Consider the following 25977-nt stretch of genomic DNA (forward strand, 5'->3'; position numbering starts at 1 on the left):
AATTCATGGCAAATAATATTTCAAAGCGCTGCAGCAATAGAGAGGTTGGCATGGAGGTTTAAGATCCTCTGATTTGCGGCTTGGCGTCTGACTCCTTGCTCGTGACCGTGAACGTGCCAAAACACATGGCAGGGAACTAGAGAAAGCAGATAAGGGCATTAGGTTCGTCTTAACCAATGTCGTTCGTCTTAACCAATCTACATTGCCAGTGACAATGAATGCACGTAAATGGGATTCAGGTACATTGGTGAAGAATTCGCCTGATAGGTTTATCGCAAACTCTGCCCTCGTGTTTATTATATTGCTTTTAATTTAGTTAATTTAGTTTTCAAGTCATTTTTCAAAATAAATGATTCATTTTCTAGGGCTTAGGAAATGACATCAGTCATGGACATCATGCACTAATTCCGTCCTTTAGGCCTATCCGGGACGCAAGAATATCATCTTACAGTTGATTAACCTCTGTAGGCTATAGGTGTTTTACCACAACACTATGCTAGTACTATCCTGCATAACTCTGCACATATTCGAAGTTATCGCAGCAGTATCACTTGGTCGTTTTCCTTAGGGCCTACACCAAAAATATTTTCCTGAACATTTTGCACCTTCTGATGGAGATGGAGCGAGAGTAGGCTAGGTGGGTGCATGCATGCATTTATAGCAATTGCAGACAGGAGAAACACTGCCTGTCAATCGATTATCCTTATGGTGCCACGTCTCTACTAAATCTAAAAGAAGGCCATAGCTTGCTCCCTCATCATCAGTCTCTTCTTCTTCATACGCCGGTTCTGGAACCAGATTTTAACCTGTTGATCGCTGAGGTTGAGGCGGTTAGACAGCTCCCTCCGCCGCTGTCTGGTGATGAACTCATTCAGCATGAACTCGCCCTCCAGGTCGGACAGTTGGAGCTTGGAGTAGGGCTTGCGTTTCTTTCGGGTCCGGGTGTGCATCGGGTACCACGGGGCACCTGGAGGGGGCATACAAGATATGGATAAGTCACACCAGTTAGCACTACAAATGAAGCTCACAGTCACCTCCAAGACTATTCTCCTTTCAATGTGACATCCTGTGCTGCGCACATAAACATGTGTTGTGTTACACTTGACTTGTTTTGGTCTAGTCTATCTAGACCTTTCTAAGTCTGAATCTTATTCGATGACATGGGGAATGTTTTTTCAGAAGCTGCAGCTGAAATTCTGTTTCCTTCTTCGGAGTTGATACGTAAAGGCAAAGGGACCACTAATTTACAGTAGTTTGTGTCACATGAATTATTACTGATGCAGTTAAAGCTACATTAACGCGATAATTAAGTCTTTCCTTGCAAAAACCCCAACATTTCCCCCCCTTTAAAGTACACAGCGACAGAAATTAATTATGTTAACGAGTCATTAAAACGAAACCCCTCTCTATTTGATGCAGTCATCCACAGCGCCTCACCTCTTCAAATCATTGCACTAATTTGTTCTGCCTAATATTTTAGTAATATACATGTTATAACAAGCTAAATGATACAGATAAACCAAACTGATACATTCACATCGATAAACGTATTCATAATGATTTGTCTCTGACTCTGAGACGCATGCAGTGACAGTAAGACCTAAGACCGTGGACTAAAATGATCTGCAGCCTAAAGTCTCCTGGTTGTACACAAACGCTTGAAGCATGATGGAACATTTTAGGGAAACCCCTAGCGGCGTCTGTCTGCCACGCAAGTGAAGTCGCCTACAGGCAAAAAAACTAAACATGAGCATCATGATAACAAATCGCTAGAGCCAACAACCAACCTCTGGCGATGCTGAACTACACAATTCCTTTGATAATAAACGAGCATTTGGGGGATTTATAATATCATGTAACAGTGTTTGGATGAATGAGGATGGGACCCACCTCCGCATGCAGCTATGTTGCCCGAGTGGGCGGTGTGGTTTCCTGGGGACAGAAGGGTCTGAGGGTCGCTGGAGGAAGTTTTGCTGCCCTCGTTGAGAAGCGAGGAGCTGGAATCGGATTCCAGAGATTGGCAGGACGGCGGGTCTTGAATGAGTTGCTCGGTCCCATAATTATACTTAGAAAATGCACCAATGTTATTGCTGCCCCTGCCAGAGTGCATCCCGTGTTCAGATGTTATGAATGATGATGTGTCCCTCGCTTTATCCTCTCGCTTTAGGCTGCTCCCGCCACCACCTGAACAGCTCTCTCTGCTGCTCACGCTGTCGTTGCTATAATAACATTTACTCTCCTCCGGCCGAGTAATTTCACACGACCGGTTGAAAGAAGGGTTAATAGGCACGGGGCTGCTAAAATAGGATTGAGAGTATCCATTGCAGGACTCGGATGGGTTCCACGGGAGGGAGCAAACATTGTCCCTTCTCGGGTAGGGGAGAGACTGTAGCCCCGCCAGTTGTCCCCCCGAGGCTCGGAAATTCGGAAAGTAAAAAGTGTCTCCAGTGTGGATGTTTACCAAAGGTCCCACAAACCCGGGATTAAGAAGATTATGCTCGCCCATTTCCGCGGGCCCGACCAACAGCTTCTAGTTTATTGCAATCTGACATTTAACGTAGTTAAACCTGGGGGTGCACCTGATTGGTCAACCTCAAGTCATGTGATCTAAGGACTAAATTATGCTACACAAGGGTACCACCCACTTGGTCCACTCAGACAAAACAAAACATTCCCTTCTGTATTACGGAGTTTATGTGCTTTAAAAAAATACTATAAATGTTTTATTAAATATGTATAATGTTGTTTTTCTTCTCTGGAACCCAGTCGATTCTAAACCTACTTCTCATTTTTTCTCCTCTACTGTACAAATATATGTAACAGTCCCTAGTCTCGTTTAATGTCTTTATTAGCTGGCAAAGGTTTTAAAATACTATTTCTTATGAAAACTATTTATTTTCCTAGAAGGAGAAGGTGCATCGTTTTTTTCGAGCAAATTATGTTTGAATTAAATGTCATATAAAGCTGTGATGTCCGTCTTTTACAAGCTTGTTTTAAGAAAAGACTGTTGCTCATTGCTGCTCTCTACTCTAGCGGCTCTGTTAAAGTCAGACGATATTCTGTAAGGTTACTTTAAGAGTGTATATCTCACATAGTATTCTCTCATACACCCATGAACAACTTTAACAGATACCCCCTATAAACGTTAGCAGCCAAACTCTATGGGGAGGGTGATAGGCCTATACCTCTCACAATTATTTTATATAAACTTTACAAGTTAGCAGAGGGAACATAATTGATTCAATCGGTGGAGACGAACTGAACCATATTCCATTAATTAGTTGATTTGTGATATTATCATTCTGAAGATGTTCTGTAGGAATCGCTATTACGCATCACAGCGTAGCTGTTATAATAGTAAAGCACCGCTAGAGAACAATTTTAGAGGAAAAATATTTTCTTATAGGCTATAGTACAACAGCAAAAATGAATGCTTAGTCTCAGCAAAAAAATTACATCGCTTTACCATATATTTTTTTAAATACGACTCCTATGCATATCATTCAGGCACGTACATTTTACATTTACATTTTAGTCATTTAGCAGACGCTCTTATCCAGAGCGACTTACAGTAGTGAATGCATACATTTCATAAAAACATTTTTCTCCAGTTAGCGAATACATTCCAATGTGGTCTAAGCCTGTCAAATTGTTCAACATAAACAGCCTTATAATATGCCAGTGGATGGTATGGTACCATATTCTTTCTCTTTCTTCTCCTCCCATCTGGTCCACAGATCCTCTCATCAGTTGCATTGAAGGTATCTGGAAATGCTTAGACTCAGAGTGCATTCTTCGATATAAATCCTTCTAATATATAGCTTAGTACTGACACATATTAATTCTTCTGAAGTTACGTAATGTTTAGCCACCGGGCAAGACCGACAAAAAACAAATGTATAGATCAACACATACATTACACGTAATTTAGCAGACGCTCTTATCCAGAGCGATTTACAGGAGTGATTAGGCTTAAGTGCCTTGCTCAAGGGAACATTGATAGATTTTTCACCTAGACTACTCTGGGATTGGAACCAGCAAATTGTTGATTGCTGTGCCAACACTCTCAACCGCTAGGCTAACTGCCGCCTCAGATCTGCACATTTGTAATCAAAAATGCATACCCCTTTTAAATGTAATTATGTAACGTCTCTTATGCGCACGTGTGTATACTTATGGGTTAAGGCTCATTGCCTAGGTTCCCAGATGTCTGTAGAACTGGTGACGATTACGGCTAACTTCTTATAGGCATAAATAAGGCCTACTAAATAAAGACTTACATGTATTAATGAATGCATATTGCTCTGAATATGTCAGTGCTACTCAAGTGCATGCACAAAATTGCGCTTTATTGATCTTAAAACATGTTAACCATTCACATTATTTTCATGAAGCATGCGTTACCATAATATCAATGAACTTTCACGCGCCGTTATACGTCATAAGGATATTACAACATATATAACTGTGTGTTGAGGGTATGGTAAAGGAATATAACTCCTTGCCATCCTATTTGATGTATAGTAATACTAATGGTCTGCTATAACGTGGATTTATAACTCTTTGTCCAAATGTTCATATTATTCGTCATAACAGCATAACTATATAAAATATAAAATATCTGTAAATAAAATAACTTAGACCTATTGACAACGTAATTGTAGTAGTTATATAACATTTTAGATGTAAATGTTAAGAATGTGGCATTTTATACTTGCAATTTGAATATTCCTGCATAGACAAGAATTGCAAAGCCTTATCTGAGAATACGAGCCTAATTAGTTTTACATAGGCTACATTGGTCGCTGCACAATTTTCAACTCAGCCATGATTTGATGCAAGCCACACGTTATTTGATCCACCGACAGCGGTGACAGATATCACAGAGACCCAGCGTGCCTCAGCCTCGAAATAGAACGAAAAATATACATCTGAAATTGGAGACGCTGCTTTGAATTCTTTGAGTTTTAATTTGGCCTCGTGCACTTTCAGAATTTCTTCTCCAATCATTGCAGACCCTTAGTAAGTATTGCAATGCAGTACAACAACATAAATGTTATTACATGTTATTATATGTTATGAGCCTAGCTACAGCCGTCTGAGCACTATGGGAGATTACTTGGTGTCGGTTTAGTTCACAACCTCTCATGTTCTTAATTACGACATAGTATTCCATTCTAGGAAAAGTTGCCAATGCAAAAACCTTAATTACAAGACGAGAAAATGTCTGTAACCATGTAATGAGAAGTCCATGACCATTTTCAAAGTAGAGCTTTAATTATCGATATATATATATATATATATATATATATATATATATATATATATATATATATATATATATATATATATATATATACAAGTGAATCTGCATGATATATAATGGTTCCACTTTACCTCAAAGAGAATAGAGGCAACAGCGTCGTTGTGCTGCAGCAGACCAGACCCCCCAATGCCACCACGCCTTCGATCCAGACCAGCTCTCCAACAAGCCCACTTCACATTCACACTCAACGATTTCTGGATTCACATTTGATACAGACGGTACCATTAGAAGCGTAGGGGAATTGAGCAACACTCAACTGATATTCTGAGATATTCTAAGAAAATAAGTATTTTTATAAGTCTATATTCTTTTACAAAACGACAGTTGGGAAATACTGGTTGTCAGTTCAAGGTCACTGTCTCGTGCGCTGTCTGGAGGCTCGGGATTGGAATTTCTGTCTTGGAATCTCTCGGCCTGTCCAGACAGGGAAATAGCCTAAACAAAGGACTTTTTTACTCCACTTTGATTTTGTGCAGACAGGTTGCCACGGTTATGGCCTTGGATCTTTTTTAAAGTTCCCCTCAAGGATAAGACCTCCCTGATTGTGAGCAACGCGGGGAGAACTGCAAGATTTTAGCCTATTTAATTCTGTCTATTTTAATATAGGAAGAAGTTTCCATTTAGAAAAAAGAATAGTGAACTAGATCATAACCATTGACTTAAAATGCTTAAGGTAAACAGTTATATATGCTTATATTAAACGTTAAATTATTAATAATTATGATTTAATATCATACCTATAACGAAGTTGCTCGTGTTACAATATTCGATATTTTAACAACAGTCTATGGGTGCATACCCTTTGAACTTGACCGTCAAAAAACATTTGTTCAAAACATTTGTTTTTGGAAGATCATTGCGAAATATCATATAATTGCCTGTGAATTAAAATGTTATAAATGATAAAGTTATATAACTATTCGGCCAGTGTAAACCTGTGCGTGTGTGTGTGTGTGTGTGTGTGTGTGTGTGTGTGTGTGTGTGTGTGTGTGTGTGTGTGTGTGTGTGTGTGTGTGTGTGTGTGTGTGTGTGTGTGTGTGTGTGTGTGCGTGCGTGTGTGGTTCTGCCAAGTAATTATCAAATTCTTTCAGAACAGCTGAGGGAATTGATTAATATATTTAGTAGTTACAAATCAATCACAATCTCTCTATTTTCAATCAATTGACATATACTCAGGCATTTTACGCACAGCCCTATTATGCATAACATTATTATTCCTAATCAGTAGGCCTAAATAAATACCTACAAACGAATCTACCATCTACATAATTTGGCGTTGGAAGAGCCTGTAGCTATAGCTAAAAAATGATGCAAATAGCATTACCAACACAACATAAACCATTCATATGAATCATCTTGAAAATATTCCTCACGTGTCTAAGAGGGAAGAGTCGCTAAAACTCAAAATCGCTATGGGACGTCGTTATGTTGGGATATAAGAAATGTATAAACGCTATGAAGCATAATCGTTGTGTTGGGATTTAAGAAATGGATAACATCACCACAACAAAACAACAATATGCATAATGAATATAGCGTACTGTATAATGATAACAACAACAAAACTAAAACTTCACTAACAACAATAATAAGATCAACAAATTCAGTCAGTCACATAGAGTTGGTTGTTTAGGCTTGGCTTAGATTGTTGACAACATGTAAACTATATTTCGTCTCCAATGTTTACTGAAAACGTAAATACATTTGCACAATGAGCACTTGTTGTCTCTCAAATACATCGTTATAGTGTCGGTTAACTAGCTAGCGGATTTTAGCCATATTAGCATGGACATTAGTCAAAACACCTCAAAACAAGACATGGTATAAATATAACAGCAACAATAATAACAATACTATGTTAAAATATGAATATGGATTTAGTGTTAGGCTCCTATATAGGCCTATTGATGTTAAAAAGTAATAGCCTAATAGTAAGAATGATAATTACAAGATGCAGCATCGTTCGTTGTATAGATGGGTTAGACGACAATGTCACGAAAACAATGCGTGCGTTTCAACAGGGCAGAAATCTGTTGTTGTGATTCTGGATAGCCATATAGCTAGCAACAATTACAATAACTACCATGTGGGGAATCGTAGTTGGCTCGTTTCAGCTGGTTTTATATTGTTCTTGATACCATGACTTGTTTTGAGGTGTTTTGACTAATGTCTATACTAATATGGCTAAAAGTCGCTAGCTTAATAACCAACAACTGTAACGATGTATTTGAGAGACAAGTGCTCATTGTGCAAATGTATTTATGTTTTCAATAAACATTGGAGACGAAATATAGTTTATATGTTGTCAACAATCTAAGCCAAGCCTAAACAACCAACCCGTCCATGTGACTGACTGAATGAATGCAAAAATAAACTCTAGTTTTATTTCTACACCCTGGTATTTCACCTTGCCACCACCAGAGGTTATCAGCCCCCTTCTCAACTCAGCTTTTGCCCTCTAGAACCCTGCTCAGCAACATGCTGGCTGGGACCAGCGCCATCTATTTGGTTGGACCGGGCCTGGCAGCAACCACAAGCTATTCACTCTATAGCCTTATTTAATCATTTAACCAGGCTAGGCCTACACATTAGCCAAAGCTTTCATTTACATTTTGAAACTTGTATCAAATAAGTACTTTTTGGTTACTTGTTATAATCTAAAGGAAGTAAGTGTACGACTACATGCCATTTTCACTGGACAAATTATTCCATTCCATTTGGAGTGAAGTTGTCTTGTGTTTTTGATTGGACAAAACACTCTTTGCGGAAATGATCAGTTAGAATGCCGAAAATGATTGACAATATTGAGTGAATAAACATTTAAATCAAAAGATTTAAGCCTTTGCGTGAATGATTCAAGAATTTCGACACCCTCAGTGCCTGATTTAATTAGCAATTGTTTCACTAAATTGTCTAAGTCAACACGCAATATCTAAGTTTGTCACGTCATAGATATGAGCCAATTTTCATAATTCTCAACGTAAAACGTTCTCAGATATTGTAGATTGAGCGTGATGTATGAAAATTAACTAGGCCAATATGAAATCCTGGATTACATAAAGTAAACGTCTGAATAATTGTTCTGGATTTGTCATGATTCAAATTGTCCATTCACTTTCAGTGTATTTAGTGGAAATACAAGATCTGTAGAAGTATGAAGTAAGTTTACAACAAATAGTTCGTGTGTTGGGTGGTGTGGGTGGGTGGGTTGATATTTGTCATTTGGTTTTCCTTCATTGCAAAATATTGTTTTAAATAAAATCGTGTTTTTAATACTTGAATAGAAAGGCGGCATATTGACATCCTTAAATAAAACACTGTGATTTACTTGTCCGTACATGACGATATCTCACGTATTCAAAGAATGGATGCAGAGTAAAAAACATAGGTCTACATGAGGTTCTAACTATACCTTTTTTGAATTTGAGATGAACAATTGCAAACTGATACCACAATCACATCTTATTTATTTTCATCATTTATCTTACCCAAAACATTATAGAACATAGCCCAAACATTTCCCAGAGAGAACAAATTCATTCTTCATGTGTTAAAAACCCCTCTTGTCAAATACAACTACATTTCCTAACACAACAATGCAAACCGGTCGGTCTAGTTTGACATACTAAGAGTTACATTTCCAAAGTTGTTCAAAGATTGTTATTGCACATGAATAACAATGCCTATAGCAGCTAAACCAAGCAAAGTTTTACTTTCTAGCACAAAAAGGAATATCAGTTGTCTAAAATGTGCTGTCATTTGACCAAATATGCATAAATAAAATAAGAAAAATGGCCATTACCTTAAATCGGTATACCATGGGCGACGTCCCACTTCGGCATATTTCATTTATTCTCAGACAGAAGCTGCGCGTGAGGTGAGCCGTGTCTCGAGCCGTCATGGCTGCTCGCTGCAGTCAGATAGGCGTCGGCGTTGGGAAACGTCAAAGTTCTACCTGTCCTTTGTGGTCAATAACACACACGCACACTTCATGATGAGAGAATGAAACCATTGGTTGGTTTTGAGTAGCACGGGGAAGAGAGAGAGAGAGGAGAGAAGAGAATAACCCACTTTGGGAGTAAGGTATGCTCTGTTTAACACAAACGATGACACAGAAACCCAAATGTTAACGATAAGGCTCACTCAGAGTTGGTCACCAGTCAGAGATGGTCAGGTCAGTAGGATATCGGTGCATTTCCCCTTTTTATGTATTTATGGCATGTTATTAAGTCTAGCTGTCTAGACAGGGACAAAACACCTTATTTGCCTGTAAACAAACCGTGGGCCTTCCCTGCTACGCTCGCCCAGCCCCCTGTTTAGTATTCACGCGCTGCTCTGATGTCAAGGTCAAAGTGACTGGCTGCATAGTCACGGTCAAGGGTAAAGAGGTGCCCCTGACGTCAAACACCGCTTTTTATACGTTTTGCATTTGCTTACTACAGTTTCAAAGAAGCATTATCAGGTTGACCAATGAAGCATATGGCCACAAGTAGTCCCGTGGCTAATGGTGCGAAAGGTTTCAAGAAACGGAGAAAAAGGCATAGTGTTATTTGCTTGATGTTTGGTGAGTGGTCCCATCTCTCTCTGTGTGTGGTGTGTCCTTTAATACTAGAAATAAGAATGGTAACAATCTAAGAATATCTACAGTATATTGGTTCTATAAAATAGGCCTAACAATGGCGGAGACGATGATACTATACCAGCTTCAATACATTTGCAGAACGTATAGGTTATGGACTTTGGACGGAATTCTATAGCGTGTGAACCAACTTTAAGTAGAAATCGCTAAATCAATTTAAACGCAAGTTTATATCCAGTTTTAGGCACAAAGTACTTACTTTACATTCCTTGAGAAATTATAGCTAACTTATGACATATATATGACACATACGCTATTACGCATGTATACGAAAAGGTATTTCGGAGGCTTGTAGTCAACCTGAAAAAGCAAGTCAATATCACGAGTCACGAGTAACTGCGGGCAAATCATGGAGAAGGTCTCCTCTGTTATGGAATGCTTCGTTATTTCTAGGGTAAGGAAACTTATGTGGACGCATTAAGCTGCTGTAAGTCTATGGATTCAGTGAAACTGAAATACGTTACTTTAGCATGAACTTGGATTTAAAGAACATTGTGTGTGTGTGTGTGTGTGTGTGTGTGTGTATGAAATGTTTTAGTTATTCAGGGTATTGTGTTTCTTTAGGAAGGTAAGAAGACATTAAGACATTGTATGCCTACATTGCTTTGATATAAATGTAGGCCTATTACGCATGAAAAACCAAATATAGCCTATCACTGATCGTTTATTCGTTTGCTGCTCAATACCGAACACGAGGCTAGCGAATACTGTTGCTGTGTCCTGATACATCTGGTAAGCAGCCATTTCTATTATATTCAGCTGAGTTAGAAGGAAGTAATTGGAAGAATCGGAATGATCCAAGAAGACGTCGTAATCTCACATTGCAAGACTCCACATTGAACTTTGTGGAAATGTTCATTCTCTACTTAAACAACAGTGCAATATAGGCTTATTATACAGGCCTGTATTAGGTGGGCCTATTACTTACTCCTACCCGTACAACCTATCCTCAGTAAACGCGTCAAAGGATACACAGTTGAATGTGAATCATTTGTGTCCTATGGATCTCCTAGGTGTACATGTCAATATCATACATGTCTATCCAAAGCACGTATACACTTCTATCCTCTTCTATACAAACGGTTCGTCAATACCAGTGCTGTTCAATGTCGGTCCTACTTGTTGGACCGGCCACGAGGATGTCAGACAGAATGCACTGCAAACTAAGTTCCACTAAGTGATATGATTACTTACTACAGGAAACAAGCACAACATTTCATTCATGATATTTCAACAAATAACCTTCTTGACCGGGGTGAAAATACATGTCTTTATGAAACATGTCACCAGTTTGTTTAAAACACCATAAAACAGTGTACATAGCCTACTGCAGGACATACAAGACTGTCTGTTTCCAAAGCGACTGAACAGCTTCTAATGTACTATATATAGCCCACTATAAACAGGAATCAAAAGAAAACGAATGTGCATTTATGTGTAATATTCACTGACTTTAATTGCTTACAATCATTCAAGTTGCATGACAGACATTACCCTTCACTGATAAACACATAAAGAGTTTGAGACATTCCAATTTACAGCCCTGTCATACGAGAGAATTTGCATTAAATAATGAAGGCATTGCACTGTACATGTATAACAATAGCAGCCTTGCTTTTACCCTATTAACAAGAAAGACAGAAAAGACAGGAAGACAACATATATAGCTTCTGAAATCCGGAACGGGAGCAATTTTAGAGAACCATTGTATCATCCGTCGCCCCAGCAAAAACCCAGTCTGTGAAGAAAATACATCTCATTGTTTTTTTGTGTAGAATTTCGAGTTAATTGAAGTTATCGTTCTCCCTGACAAGTTTATGTCCATATTTCAGTTAACTTTCTGTTGATGACATGATGAAAATATCTTGTTTTGATGAAAAGTCTTGGAAAAGTCAATATTCCTCGTGAGATTGGTTTGAGAGAAAAAAAACACGCAATCCTTGTGTCTTTTTGAAATACAAATATCGTTTTAAATATTATATATTTATATATGTACATTCATATAAAACAACGTTGAACTGATTTCTCAATATTTTCACAGTTTTTAGAGCATTTCTTTCTCTAAATCGAAAAAAAGGGGTTTGTAGCGTGGACCATTGGAATTGAATTAAAATACACTGCCGAAGTGTTCTTCTGGCTTGGTTGTTGCTAAGAGGTAAATCATGGACTGGAAGATGGTGGGATGGATATCAGCTGCAGTGTAGAATGGCCCGGGAATCTATCAAGTAGTATGCATATGATTACTAGTCTTGGATTTACTGACAAATTTCTTCTCTTTCACCCGTCGGTTCTGGAACCAAATTGTGACTTGGCGCTCTGAGAGGTTGGTCCCTGCGGAGATGCGTCTTCTCTTGTCTTTGGTGATGAACTTGCTGCCAGCGTACTCTTTCTCCAGCTCCTTCAGCTGGAGCTTGGTGTAGGGAACCCGCTTCTTACGTCCACGACGGTAGTTACTGACCTCAGGCTGCAAAGGGACTACGTCTGGAGAGAAAAGGAGATATGTATTACGCAAACACATTTCCCACCACTATTCACTAATCTGATTATTTCAAATGTATTTCATGTATCAATATGATTGTTATGGAAATGCCTTTTATGTCAAAAATACCTCATAGACGTTAGATTCAGACTAATAAATTATCTATGGGCGAAATTTAAACATTACGCGCGATATTTTTGGACGCACAATTGGTATTTACTTTTTTAGTGGTATACGTTTTGATCTATAAGCTTTCCTCCTTGATGTTCAAATACAAGCATATATCAAGCACATTGTTATATATATTTAGCTAGGCACGAGGTGTATGAGGTATTAGGCACGAGGTGTATGAGGTATTAGGCACGAGGTGTATGAGGTATTAGGCACGAGGTGTATGAGGTATTAGGCACGAGGTGTATGAGGTATTAGAACATATTTTCTTTGAGTTACAGGCACTCAGTACGCATGACAAATTGTATTTCTTCAAAATATAAGAATCTTGATCCGTAATAAAGATATGAACGACACAGAGATGGGCCTTGGCGGTCGATACATTGTTTATACCTCCTTATATACATCGAAAAGAGGATGTAAGTATAGTATTTTATCAGATTTTTATGAGAAAAACATGTTTTGCCTTGCTGATGTACACAATGTTACCCCCAAATACTTAACGATGTTCATATAATACTCACAATGTTTATGGTTTTGATATAAATATATCAATATATCAACAATACTTTTTTCGACAGTGGACATATCATTGCGTAATTATGCAGGTATGCCCTGGATCTTTGAAGATGTTTGGTATTGTACTGTGAGAATCCGATGAACACTTATTTATCAAGAACCCGTTGACGCGCTCAGCCTTTTGCATACATAGGGCCAAAGCGCAAACAGCTGAAGTTTGATTTATGTTGGGAATTGGGATGCGACTTGAGCTACCTATAGTTATGAGGTAGGATTGTCTGGCTTGCTCAAAAAGTTGTCTATAACAGAGCCATAGGCTACACGTGTGTGTGTGTGTGTGTGTGTGTGTGTGTGTGAGAGAGAGAGTTTGTTTGTGTTTGTGTTGTGCGTGTGTGTTGTGCGTCATCCGCGCGCGCTCAACGTCCGCGTGTGTGTTTTTGAGGAATCTCCTGGAAAAGGAGGCAAAATGGCGTGAGGGGAGAGCTAGCTAGGGCAACAACTCCTCCGTGTCCGAAATGCAAATACACATTTCACCAAGACGATAAAACTTTGTGGTTAACTAAGCACTCTAGTAAACACCGTGTAAACAGCATAATGGACGCTTATGGATCGTGTTTTCTTGATCAAATATCAGACTAGGCTATGTAGCCAATACAAAAGGAAAGCTTGTCTTTCAAAAAACCATTGAATTATAAATAGTTATGAAATACTAATGCAACACAGTATTTGAGTCAGGTATTAGATGCTTTGGTCATGGGCGAATGGAACATTGATTCTCACATGCAAAACGCGCCCTCGCGAAACATTGGGCGCTGTTGACAAAGATTCGGCAGAGATTTATTGGCACAATCCAAACAGTAGCCTAGCTTGCTTTTATAATACAAGCGCAAAGGTATGTTGTTATGCCGCTGCATGACTGACTACCTGGTTTAAGCGCTATTGTATTCATGTTGTGACTTGTAAATAACAAAGCTGAAACGAATTGTTTTGTTTCTACAATGCGCGTTTATAGTGTTTATCACCAGATACATAAAATCACACCGAGTAAGCTATTTTCTCTGACGATAGGTTTTTCAGCTGTGATTTCAACTAAAGCACAAACCCTGGTGTTGAGTTAAATTGAAGGACGTGACATTGATTTTGGCATATTGAAGGATCAGCCTCATAACCAACCAATCGCGCCACCACTCCCCCTGTATTAGAGGACCGAGTGGATGAAAATAGCCTACCATTCCTGACTGTCATTTTCATTACGCTGTGAAATGTTGCACAAATATTACGCTGTGCCTCAAGAATGTATTAAAGGGATGCTATACATTGTCGTTTATATATAACTCTACACATAACAATTGACATAAAGGCTTAGCTATAGCTTTGGTGTGCCACATGGTAAATTAGAAGACTACGTTATGATGAGGGGAGTAGGACATTTTAAACATGTTTAATTTCATACCTGGAAATGAAGATTTCCAAAGATGAGTGGACTGTGTTTGCTCCTTGGAACAGTACACCTGCCCATCCCAGCCATTCGACAGAGCCCAGTGCTGGTAGCCCTCCATAGGAATCAAGGCGTCGTGCCTGGGTTCGGGGTGGCTGATCCCGGGAACCACTGACATGTCTAGATATCCAGGAACCGCTTGGTACGAGCTAGCAAAACTGGGGTAGAAGGCGTACTCCTTCGCCCTGCTAGACAGCTCTTCGGTGGGCAAAGCGGTGCTGGTGGGGTCGCCATATTTCTCTGCAGGGTGGTACGAGCAGGGCTTCTGTTGCAAGTTCACGTTGTGCGAGTGAGATAACCTACAACCGTAATAAGGGTTTCCAAACGGATAACCATAGCTCAGAGATGGACTGGAGGAGGTTTGGGGAGCAGGACACTGTCGGCCGGTGTCTGGGGAAGATATATCCGAGTACATAGAGCCCTGATGGGTCGCTATAGTGCCCGAATGTCGCCCCAACCCAGGGTGCGACATTAGGTCCCTGCAATGGGTCGCCGGGCAATTCCCGCTCAATCCCTCCATTGTTTGGTTTTTATTCGGATTATTTTCATTCGGGCTTTTTTCATAAACGTACATCAAGGTGTCCGCCCAGCGTGGATGCAGAACCAGTGAAGTTGTCATATCAGGGGTTGCGGATGCTTTTTAAAAGTCGACTACTCCAAGACGGACACCTCATTTCCAACTACATATTACGCGAGCGCATGCGCAACCATGACCCCGTGTGTCCAGTTCGTTATGGTTCTGACACGTGATATGCTAACCAGCCCGAAGAGATTGAGGCTTGTGAGTGGGGGGAGAAAAGCCCTATAAACAACTAGCAGTTCAAGTTTCATCGCTTCTTTCTGGGGAATCCAGGGTCCTATCATTGGCTGAAGTCACCTACGCGAACATCTTTAAAGGGGAGGTTGGAAACCTTAGACGAAGAAGGGGAAATGAAAACAACCTGCAAAGTTTGGCCGACACTGGAAAACATTAACCTGAAGTAGCCGCAGGTACTCTTGCGGTTAGAGTGCTGGGCCGTTAACTGAAAGGTTACTAGTTCGAATCCCCGAGCTGAGAAAGTGAAAAATATGTGAATGTGCCCTTGAGCAAGCCAATTAACCATTATTGTTCTGGACAAGAGCGTCTGCTAAATTACTTAAATGGAAAGAAACATTTAATTACTGAGCGTGACGAAAAATATTGTTATTATAATAAATTAATATGCAGGTCTAGGCATTTTTTGATTTATACTAAAGTAAACAACTTGCATCATATTTCATTCGCTTCAATGCGTGACAGTGTGCTGGTTTCACTAACAAATGCAATGTTCCATACAATAATCTCTTTTAGAGTCAGAGTGGAAAATGTTTTGGCTGCATGACGATTAAAATGCATATTCAGACTTGCATATTCACAGGAGTGGTTAACACACTATTGACCATGTGTAAAAAAATGTTTAATATTATATATTTTTCGACTAATATTGGTATGGCAATGCAGACACAAATGCACATTTCTTAGGAATACAAATAATGATACGACCGACCATTGTTAATCATTAAGGCTATATGTTTGTCAGCAAACTGTGTTAACTACGGCTAAGCAGTTTCAGGATTTCGAAACTGTGTTGGCATGAATTCAACTTCTTGGTCTAATTTTTTTTAAATGAATTCAGAGCTTTGAATTATGCTACAGGATTGCATCTTTAATTTCAAAATGTACTTGGTGAGATATAATCACGTATTCCAAATACACTTTATTTGAGCTCTAAAGATGACTTATCCTTTCTTTTTAAAACAATAATAATCATATTTGTGAGAGAAAATATTGGGCATCACATTTGGCACCTTTTGGGTAATCCAAAGGTAACGCATAAAAGCTGAATCTTGGGTCAGGTTTAGCTAAATTAGATCTGTCTATATTTTGTTCTTATCGTATGCCTTCGTCTTCGAAGAAATATTGATAGCTATGCTTACGCAAAAAGCTTCAGCTTTTCCAGCCTTTTGCAATAGGTAGAGTGATAGACTTCAGAAAAATTTACCTCGCAAGTGAGTTTTGTTAGTTCCACTATTTTTAATAATACCCTGTCAGTTGAAATAAAAATAAGCGGTTGGACCAGGTTTTTAAAAATGTTATTTTTCTAGGCCAGTCAGTTAAGAACACATTGTTATTTACAATGATGGCCTACCCCGGCCAAACCCTAACCCGGACGACGCTGGGCCAATTGTGAGCCGCCCTATGGGACTCCCAATCACGGCCGAATGTGATACAGTCCAGGATCGAACCAAGATCTGTAGTGACGCCTCTAGCACTGAGATGCAGTGCCTTAGACCGCTGCGCCACGCGGGAGCCTTGGTTCACATGTACGAGTCTTTATTTGTTTGCATATCCATTTATTTATTACAAATATTCGTAGTTTGGAATAAAGATTCCGTTTCTGATTTATTTGTCCTTCTTTCCTTTAGACTAATGTCTATAACTGGTGAAAATAGTCTACATTAACATGTGGAAATCATAAAATCATAGACAATGTAAATGTCACATGTTTGTAATATGTGTTTAGGACGCCAAAGGTTGTCCCGGTGTTTTGAAGGTTGATAATAGGATAGGACAATTGAATATTCAACAAATTAAACAGTTTTACTTGTGATGCTTAGGCCTATCCTGAAAGATGTCACTGCCTCAGACAACAAATTCCGATCACTTGAATCTCTGGTCCAATCGACTGTAAGCTGACAGCTAAACAGTTGTAGCACCATTGTGCCAGAGTTGTGCACATTAGATGGATATCTAGACAGGAAATGGAAAGCCAGGCTACAACTAGATGGCTGTGCTGTAATTCGTCGTGAGAGACAACTAGTAAGCTGTTGTCTCCTGTCCGGAGATTACAGATATGGAGGGCCGGCTCATCCAAATGGCAGCTGCACGGAAGTCCAAGGTCAAGGTAAAAAAAAACGCAGACAAACAAGGTCGTAATCAGAGTCTAGACAGACAAGAATGAACTTCACACTCACGCTGTCGAGTATGCATGAAAACTCCTTCTGTAGTTTACAGACCCTGGCTCTGAAATACCTGCGGAGTGGCTAGTAAGAGGAAGGACTGCACTCCAATAGTGGCTCAAGTAATTTCCGGTGTTTTTAAAGGGACAAGACAACTAATAGGTATGTGGCTGTGTGGAGAAGAGGAGACAGACAGACGTGCAATAACAATGCATTAGGCTACTACAACTAACGCATGTGCTTTCTGTCATGAAACTTTGCCACTGTGAGGTGTTAATAAATGTTATCCATTTTATATGGATTTCGATGGATGGTTTATAGGCTTATACAAATGTTGCAATGTCATTTTGTTAGCGAGGTTTACCCACCACACCATTCCAAGTACACATAGTGTTCTCTTGTTAACGGGGAGTTGCCAAGCCGGCAGTTTTTAAAAAGAAAACCTTTAACTTGTAACCAAATATTGAGCATTGTTCCCTTGAGATACATATTTACCTGATAACTTCTTAAACATATCACGCCAATCATTTCTACTGCATGAAAAATTACTATGCTTATGATTCATTTAGAGTCCTTTTTCAAACGTGTTCCTCTGGTTGAGAGTGGAAGAGTCATAGAAAATGAATGGATTTGTAAGTTTGGGTGTTATACAGGTATTTAAACTAACTCCAACGTTCTGTATCGGGCGGCAAGCTTCTTGAAAAGTGTGCAGGCCCGGCCTATGACAATACAGTTATAGTCCTATGCGTCCTTATACGTGTAAAGACAACAACATGTATTTTGGGTAGATGGGTTACATTACATTTCCCTGCGCAATAAAAGATCTACTCAACGATATAGTTATAATTGCATTACTTTGGGTTATAAGACCCTATTCGTTCAGGATATCCTTTATCTGCAGTAAACTAGCACCCAACAATGACACAATACAAGTTTTCAGTGCTTCGAAAGTCCAAATATTTTCTCCTATATCATAACCTAATTCTAACGAAGCCATATGATCAAGCAAAAATAGATCTTCCTTTCATCTCTTAGTATTCTGATAACTGAGATTTCTAAACATTCTATAGTGAAACTCCCCTCATGCGAGCTATGGAACATCCTCTATATAATTATAATACATGCTAATGATTAAACATCTCAATAAGACTTGAAATGTTACATCTCCATGAGCTAAATCATGTCCAATATAATATATCCTGTTATACTTCCTTATTTCCCCACATAGCAAACCTATAAACAGCGTTGGGGAAGCTACTCTGTTTTACCAAGCTACCAATTACTTCACACTGAAATAAGTTTTAAGCTACGCTAAAGCTACTCTTAAGAAACACATAGTTGAACTAACTAAAGTTACTTTGAAAAAGTAGTTCGCTACATGCAAACTAGTTCGTGATAAATTACCATATCTAAATCTGAAATGTCATAGACTACAAATTGCAAGAACAGATCACTTTGGAGTCAGATCTTAACAGAATGTGGAGTTTGGCCTATTAAACAAGAACAGAAAAATATGTTTCAAGTGAGAATCAGGCAGGTGAGCTTCCGAAAAATAAAGTAATTAACTACTGGAAACACTACCATAATTTGAATATAGTTCCGCTACCACCAAACTACTGCAAAATGTAGTTCAATTACTAGTTGACTACTACATGTAGTTCACTAATCCCCAACACCGCTTATAAATATACAAGAAACAAGTGATCCAGAGGTGTAGTATGTTGCAACATGCATGCAGGAAAGAGGTCAGGATAGGGGTCGACTATCATCTATTCCATTCCAGCAACCTAATGCGAAAATGAAACAATGGAAATGACGGTGAATGTTCAATTCATGAACTGATTCATTTCCTAAATTGACCGGACATAGAACGGATGGAACTGACCCCAACCTCGCTGTTATATTCTTACCTCACAAGCATAGGCCCGGGCAGCGTTCCCCAAACTCGGTCCTGGGGACCCCAAGGTGTGCACATTTGGATGTTTGCACTTCGCAGCTGATTCAAATAGTCAACTAATCATCAAGCTTTGTTTAATTGAATCAGCTGTGTGGTGCTAGGGAAAAAACAAAACGTACACCCCTTGGGTGTACAGCCTAGCTGTACACCATCAACTAAAATCAACCACTTGCCGACAGTTACGCATGTACTTTTCAAGCACCAATAGAATAATTTCCCTATAGTGTGATATAGCTTAGCCTAGCGTAGTGTTGTGAACAAGCATTGAACTGAAGCTGCTAAATGCACATATCAGGAATTGAGTTCTGTCCAGATTTAACACACACATCCTTAAAATCGTGCCAGCTCTGTCTCGCCGGGCAGCAGGGCTAGAATAATTATTTGGGAAGTAAACTTTGGGTTGGGGCCCGCATCACCACCACACCCGCTAGGCAGGTCCCCATGGTGATGGTGGACAGACCGCGTAGGAACCTACATACCTGTGGTGGGGCTCCCCTGCCTGCTCACCACATAAAGCATGCGATTTAGTACCAGTCATTTGTTTACATAAGCGTTTCCTCTCTAGCTCAGTGAATTATTCATTATTTTCTATGCGGATTCTTTAACAATATGTCGGTTTTTCCAATGCAATAATATAGAACAGAATAGAACAGAATAGAACAAAACAGGATAATGTAGGATCTTAATTTGATCACCTTGTTGCAGGAAAACCTTCATGCAATGCAGGACGTTTTAATTTAAACTTGTAGTGTATTTGAGATTTAAAAAGGCTTCTGAAGTTTGACATTTCAGACTGGATTTTCCCTTACGAAAATGTATCAACCACAAATGTCATGAATTGTAATCCTCATAGTATTTAACATTTTCTGTTGTTGCAGGATTATTTTCTGCTGTAACAAACTGTCTGAAACACTTCTACATCTGTACAAAATCGTCAACATTGCAATGTCTAAAACTGTGGCGCAATCTCACTGGTGGTATAGTGAGAATGACGCAGTATCTTGGCGGATCACGTAGAATTCTCTGAAGTAGCCTCTGGTGTGCAAGCATACGGGATGGATGGATGGAGTGATGGAGTGAGTGATGGATGGATGGATGGATGGATGGATGGATGGATGGATGGAGTGATTGACTGCAGGTAAAGCTCTATGTCGAAACTACTACAGTTATTTACGACTAGCTAACTGCCTTGTCAACTTCAGGCTATGCTTGAAAATCAAACATATGATTATCAAAATTACCACAGAAATATGTTAGTCGTTTAAATCATCAAAGTGTAGTGAATATGCTATTTTTTTAGTTGTTTAATTAATCGAATAAGCAAACTACAAAGATCAATCTCGAGATGGAGTTTCGTGCACTTAATTTAACCTAAATATGCGCTCACATTTGGAAACACGGTTTGAAACATGTCCTGCACGATCATGATATTTGTAAAGTAATGAACTCTAAAATATATTTATAGGCATGAAGTCAAATTCATTTCAATCAAAATACCCATGCGTAAAACCATGCGTAAAAGTGAATTGGAATAATCACAGATAACTTCTCAAAGCAACCCACAAATAAAATAATTTCAATATTTTGTTCGAGTTTTTTTATTGAAAGGAACATGGAAATATATATTAATCGAAGTCAAGTATGGAATGAGACGTCAAATTAAAAAGTAATTTTATATGTGTGTATTACTAATGCCAAAGCCGTGTTCTGTAGGAACTATGCGTGTGCGTCTAGGATACGTAGATTACAACACGTTTCAATCGACATTAAGTTACATTTCTTATTTTACACCAAATATTGTTTTTTGTTAAATTAATCACTTTTCCATACATACAGATACACACATATGCATAGCAAAGCATATCACATCATAGCGCGCGCTTACACACACAACTCGAGTGTTCAAGGATTCTGGGATTCTAGGTTTGGAAAGTTAGTCATGTTGGCTCAGGTTTCTTCCTGTGCACATGCAGTTTCGACCATCTTCTTTCAGCCCCTGTATTCAGTAGTGCCTCGTGTATGACAGGCCTGCGTCTGGCGCGCTCAGGCAATTAACAAGCCTGCGACTAATAACTGTTTAAATACAGGATACTTTTTCTGATACATTAGCATGTATGACGACAGTAGCCTGAACAAGTTGATCTCTCAGAATAACCATATACATTTTGGAATAAAATAATGCAGACTATTTGATTATTTCCAAGACAATATAAGCTAAATATGAGTTAAATATAAGTTAAATATGAATGTTATTTTGAGCCAGAAGTCCACGAAATCATTTGATGACGGGTTTGATTCAAACAGTTCTTAAATATATTTTAGACATTGACTTTTTGTAATTTTGACTTTATTTTGTCATCCACAAGGGGGAAAACATTTACATTTACACTCAGCGATGTGAAATGAGGCAACATTTGCAGCATTTATAAATCGTTGAAGACTTGAGATTGTTGCCTGTATTTACTAGCCTACTGCTGATAAAGTGCATCTAAAGGCATGTATCAGCTCGAGATAACAGGGATTCAAATATCACAATATCTGAAAGCCAACTACAATCCTTTGTTGAGCTTCTTTAGTGCAGGTAAATCAAAATTCTTCTTAAATTAATAAAAAGGTGACTGTTTAAGTGCTTGTATGCCTGCTAACCGCAAACAGTTCATAACCAAATCCGTGCGAGGGCCACTCCTAGGCATGCACGAGCAATCCTAGGGGGAGGGGAGACTGCCTGACAGAGGAAGGTGGATTTCCTCACTTGCGTCTTGAGATGAGATACTGAACTATCAATATCGGTTAATGTCGCATTGCGGATATGTTCCCTTATTTACGACTTCCTATTCGAGACACATTTGCATATACATGCGCGATGCAGAGTTGGTCTGAACCACAAATACCATACTATAATGTATATTTTTGTGAGGGGGATTTTGTCTTGTTATACAAAGTTGGTAAGCAGTCAAGCAACGTTTTTCAGGGTCTATGCGAAACAATTAAAGGTATAGATATACTGTATTTATTTGGGTCTATACTCTATACAACATTTTGGATTTGAGGTCAAATGGATCTTAATCTCAAATCCAAAATGCTGTATTATAGACTAGAGCCAAATTAAACGTTTTAGCTTCACTAACCAAATAAATAGTTAGGGGAGTGTAGATGTAGCTATAGATGGCATATAGCTAAGGGCCATTGCACTGTATAAAGCCTCGGTGTTTGCGTTGCTGTTTTGAGTTGCAGTAGTGCCAAAGAGCAAAAGCGCTTCTTTCTTGGTTCTAAGGAATATGAAATAACAAAGGGTGCTACTTAAATCCAGTACATTCACAATGACTAATACCGCAGGCAGCGATTTGTTATTTTCCCATACTCTTTTGATTCTGAATGTGTTTCAAATGTAACCATTTCAAGCAGTTTTTCCGTTCAATAGCCTATATCGTTTTGTGGAAAACAAGAGGTCAGTTCTGGAAAAAGCTTGCGTAAACGATGTAGCTCCACATATGAAATTCAGAATATAGGCTATGTAATATCACAGTGGGATACAGACATCATAAGAAAAGTTTGAATTTGACAAACAACATGAATTCCCTCGCTGCGGTGGATACTAATCATCAAATGCATTCCCATGCATCTAATAAAAATACGTTAAAGAATATATTCATATCCAAATAAGGCATGCAGGTGTACAGTAGGCTAGATTGTCTTCATTTAGCCTGCACAGATCCTACATGAAGGCATATTGTCTCTTGGATCATTTCCATTTAGCTTATGCAGAGCAACTTACAATCTGTGCATTCAACTAACTTTAAAAAAGCAGCTGTCAGCGAAATCAATGCTAGTAAGAAAAGTATAGGGAATATAAGTATAGAGTATAAGTATAACGAGTCTAGAGAAGCAATGTGTCCAATTATTTGAATCACTTGAATGCAGAAAAAAACCTCCCAGGTTGCAGACGCAGACACATCTCGTCAGAAGTCCAAGTTCAAGGTAGAGCTCAGTCAGCCGCTGTCCAGACAGTACAACAACAAGGTAGAGCTCAGACAGCCGCTGTCCAGACAGTACAACAACAAGGTAAAGCCCAGACAGCCGCTGTCCAGACAGTACAACAACAAGGTAGAGCCCAGACAGCCGCTGTCCAGACAGTACAACAACAAGGTAGGGCTCAGACAGCCGCTGTCCAGACAGTACAACAACAAGGTAGAGCTCAGTCAGCCGCTGTCCAGACAGTACAACAACAAGGTAGAGCTCAGTCAGCCGCTGTCCAGACAGTACAACGACAAGGTAGAGCTCAGACCGCCGCTGTCCAGACAGTACAACAACAAGGTAGAGCTCAGTCAGCCGCTGTCCAGACAGTACAACAACAAGGTAGAGCTCAGACAGCCGCTGTCCAGACAGTACAACAACAAGGTAGAGCTCAGACAGCTGCTGTCCAGACAGTACAACAACAAGGTAGAGCTCAGACAGCCGCTGTCCAGACAGTACAACAACAAGGTAGAGCCCAGACAGCCGCTGTCCAGACAGTACAACAACAAGGTAGATCTCAGACAGCCGCTGTCCAGACAGTACAACAACAAGGTAGAGCTCAGACAGCCGCTGTCCAGACAGTACAACAACAAGGTAGAGCTCAGACAGCCGCTGTCCAGACAGTACAACAACAAGGTAGAGCTCAGTCAGCCGCTGTCCAGACAGTACAACAACAAGGTAGAGCTCAGACAGCCGCTGTCCAGACAGTACAACAACACGGTAGAGCTCAGACAGCCGCTGTCCAGACAGTACAACAACAAGGTAGGTCTCAGACAGCCGCTGTCCAGACAGTACAACGACACAGTAGAGCTCAGTCAGCCGCTGTCCAGACAGTACAACAACAAGGTAGAGCTCAGTCAGCCGCTGTCCAGACAGTACAACGACAAGGTAGAGCTCAGACAGCCGCTGTCCAGACAGTACAACAACAAGGTAGGTCTCAGACAGCCGCTGTCCAGACAGTACAACAACAAGGTAGAGCTCAGACAGCCGCTGTCCAGACAGTACAACAACAAGGTAGAGCTCAGACAGCCGCTGTCCAGACAGTACAACAACAAGGTAGAGCTCAGACAGCCGCTGTCCAGACAGTACAACAACAAGGTAGAGCTCAGACAGCCGCTGTCCAGACAGTACAACAACAAGGTAGCTCTCAGACAGCCGCTGTCCAGACAGTACAACAACAAGGTAGAGCTCAGACAGCCGCTGTCCAGACAGTACAACAACAAGGTCGAGCTCAGACAGCCGCTGTCCAGACAGTACAACAACAAGGTAGAGCTCAGACAGCCGCTGTCCAGACAGTACAACAACAAGGTAGAGCTCAGACAGCCGCTGTCCAGACAGTACAACAACAAGGTAGGTCTCAGACAGCCGCTGTCCAGACAGTACAACAACAAGGTAGAGCTCAGACAGCCGCTGTCCAGACAGTACAACAACAAGGTCGAGCTCAGACAGCCGCTGTCCAGACAGTACAACAACAAGGTAGAGCTCAGACAGCCGCTGTCCAGACAGTACAACAACAAGGTCGAGCTCAGACAGCCGCTGTCCAGACAGTACAACAACAAGGTAGAGCTCAGACAGCCGCTGTCCAGACAGTACAACAACAAGGTAGAGCTCAGACAGCCGCTGTCCAGACAGTACAACAACAAGGTAGAGCTCAGACAGCCGCTGTCCAGACAGTACAACAACAAGGTCGAGCTCAGACAGCCGCTGTCCAGACAGTACAACAACAAGGTAGAGCTCAGACAGCCGCTGTCCAGACAGTACAACAACAAGGTCGAGCTCAGACAGCCGCTGTCCAGACAGTACAACAACAAGGTAGAGCTCAGACAGCCGCTGTCCAGACAGTACAACAACAAGGTAGAGCTCAGACAGCCGCTGTCCAGACAGTACAACAACAAGGTAGAGCTCAGACAGCCGCTGTCCAGACAGTACAACAACAAGGTCGAGCTCAGACAGCCGCTGTCCAGACAGGCTGGGTTATTGACACACTGCCGGCCTATTGGTCGTTTCTTCTCAAAAGAAATAAGCTTGATTTTTTTTTTTTTTTTTTTTGATTTTTTGACCTTTGACTTCAGTGAACTGTTAACTTGAAACATCATAGGCTATTGATAAGGAAATATTATTAGCTTTTTTATTTCCATTTTGCATGTTTATTAAAGGATGAAAAGGTATTTTATAATATGAGGTGCGATGAAAACATTCCCACCGAATACTAATGCACTCACCTGTCAGTGGATGGAGAATTTTTCATATTTTTCTTATTCTTCAGATTTTCTAAAATCTAGCCTATATTTGAACTTTTATTCAACGGTTATTTAATTGTATTTATTTCAGAATTAGTAAATGAAATAACACGACGTAAAGCAGTATTCTGTTGGTGTGAAGAACATAGCCTACA

At 39.9% G+C, this 25977-nt stretch overlaps 2 protein-coding genes across 2 annotated transcripts; both read right to left on the reverse strand.

Moving 5' to 3' along the window:
- Positions 1 to 590: 590 nt before the first annotated feature.
- On the reverse strand, positions 591 to 2578 carry hoxc12ab (homeobox protein HoxC12ab). Its single transcript, NM_001141619.1, is given in 2 exon segments — positions 591 to 967; positions 1891 to 2578. Coding segments are annotated over 2 exon segments (855 nt in total). The 5' UTR covers positions 2507 to 2578; the 3' UTR covers positions 591 to 728.
- A 9461-nt stretch (positions 2579 to 12039) lies between these two features.
- Positions 12040 to 15592, reverse strand: hoxc13ab (homeobox protein HoxC13ab). Its single transcript, NM_001139531.1, is given in 2 exon segments — positions 12040 to 12446; positions 14588 to 15592. Coding segments are annotated over 2 exon segments (924 nt in total). The 5' UTR covers positions 15252 to 15592; the 3' UTR covers positions 12040 to 12186.
- Positions 15593 to 25977: the final 10385 nt, after the last annotated feature.

Source organism: Salmo salar, chromosome ssa15 (assembly GCF_905237065.1).
Source record: "Salmo salar chromosome ssa15, Ssal_v3.1, whole genome shotgun sequence".
Classification (NCBI taxonomy): Eukaryota; Metazoa; Chordata; class Actinopteri; order Salmoniformes; family Salmonidae; genus Salmo; species Salmo salar.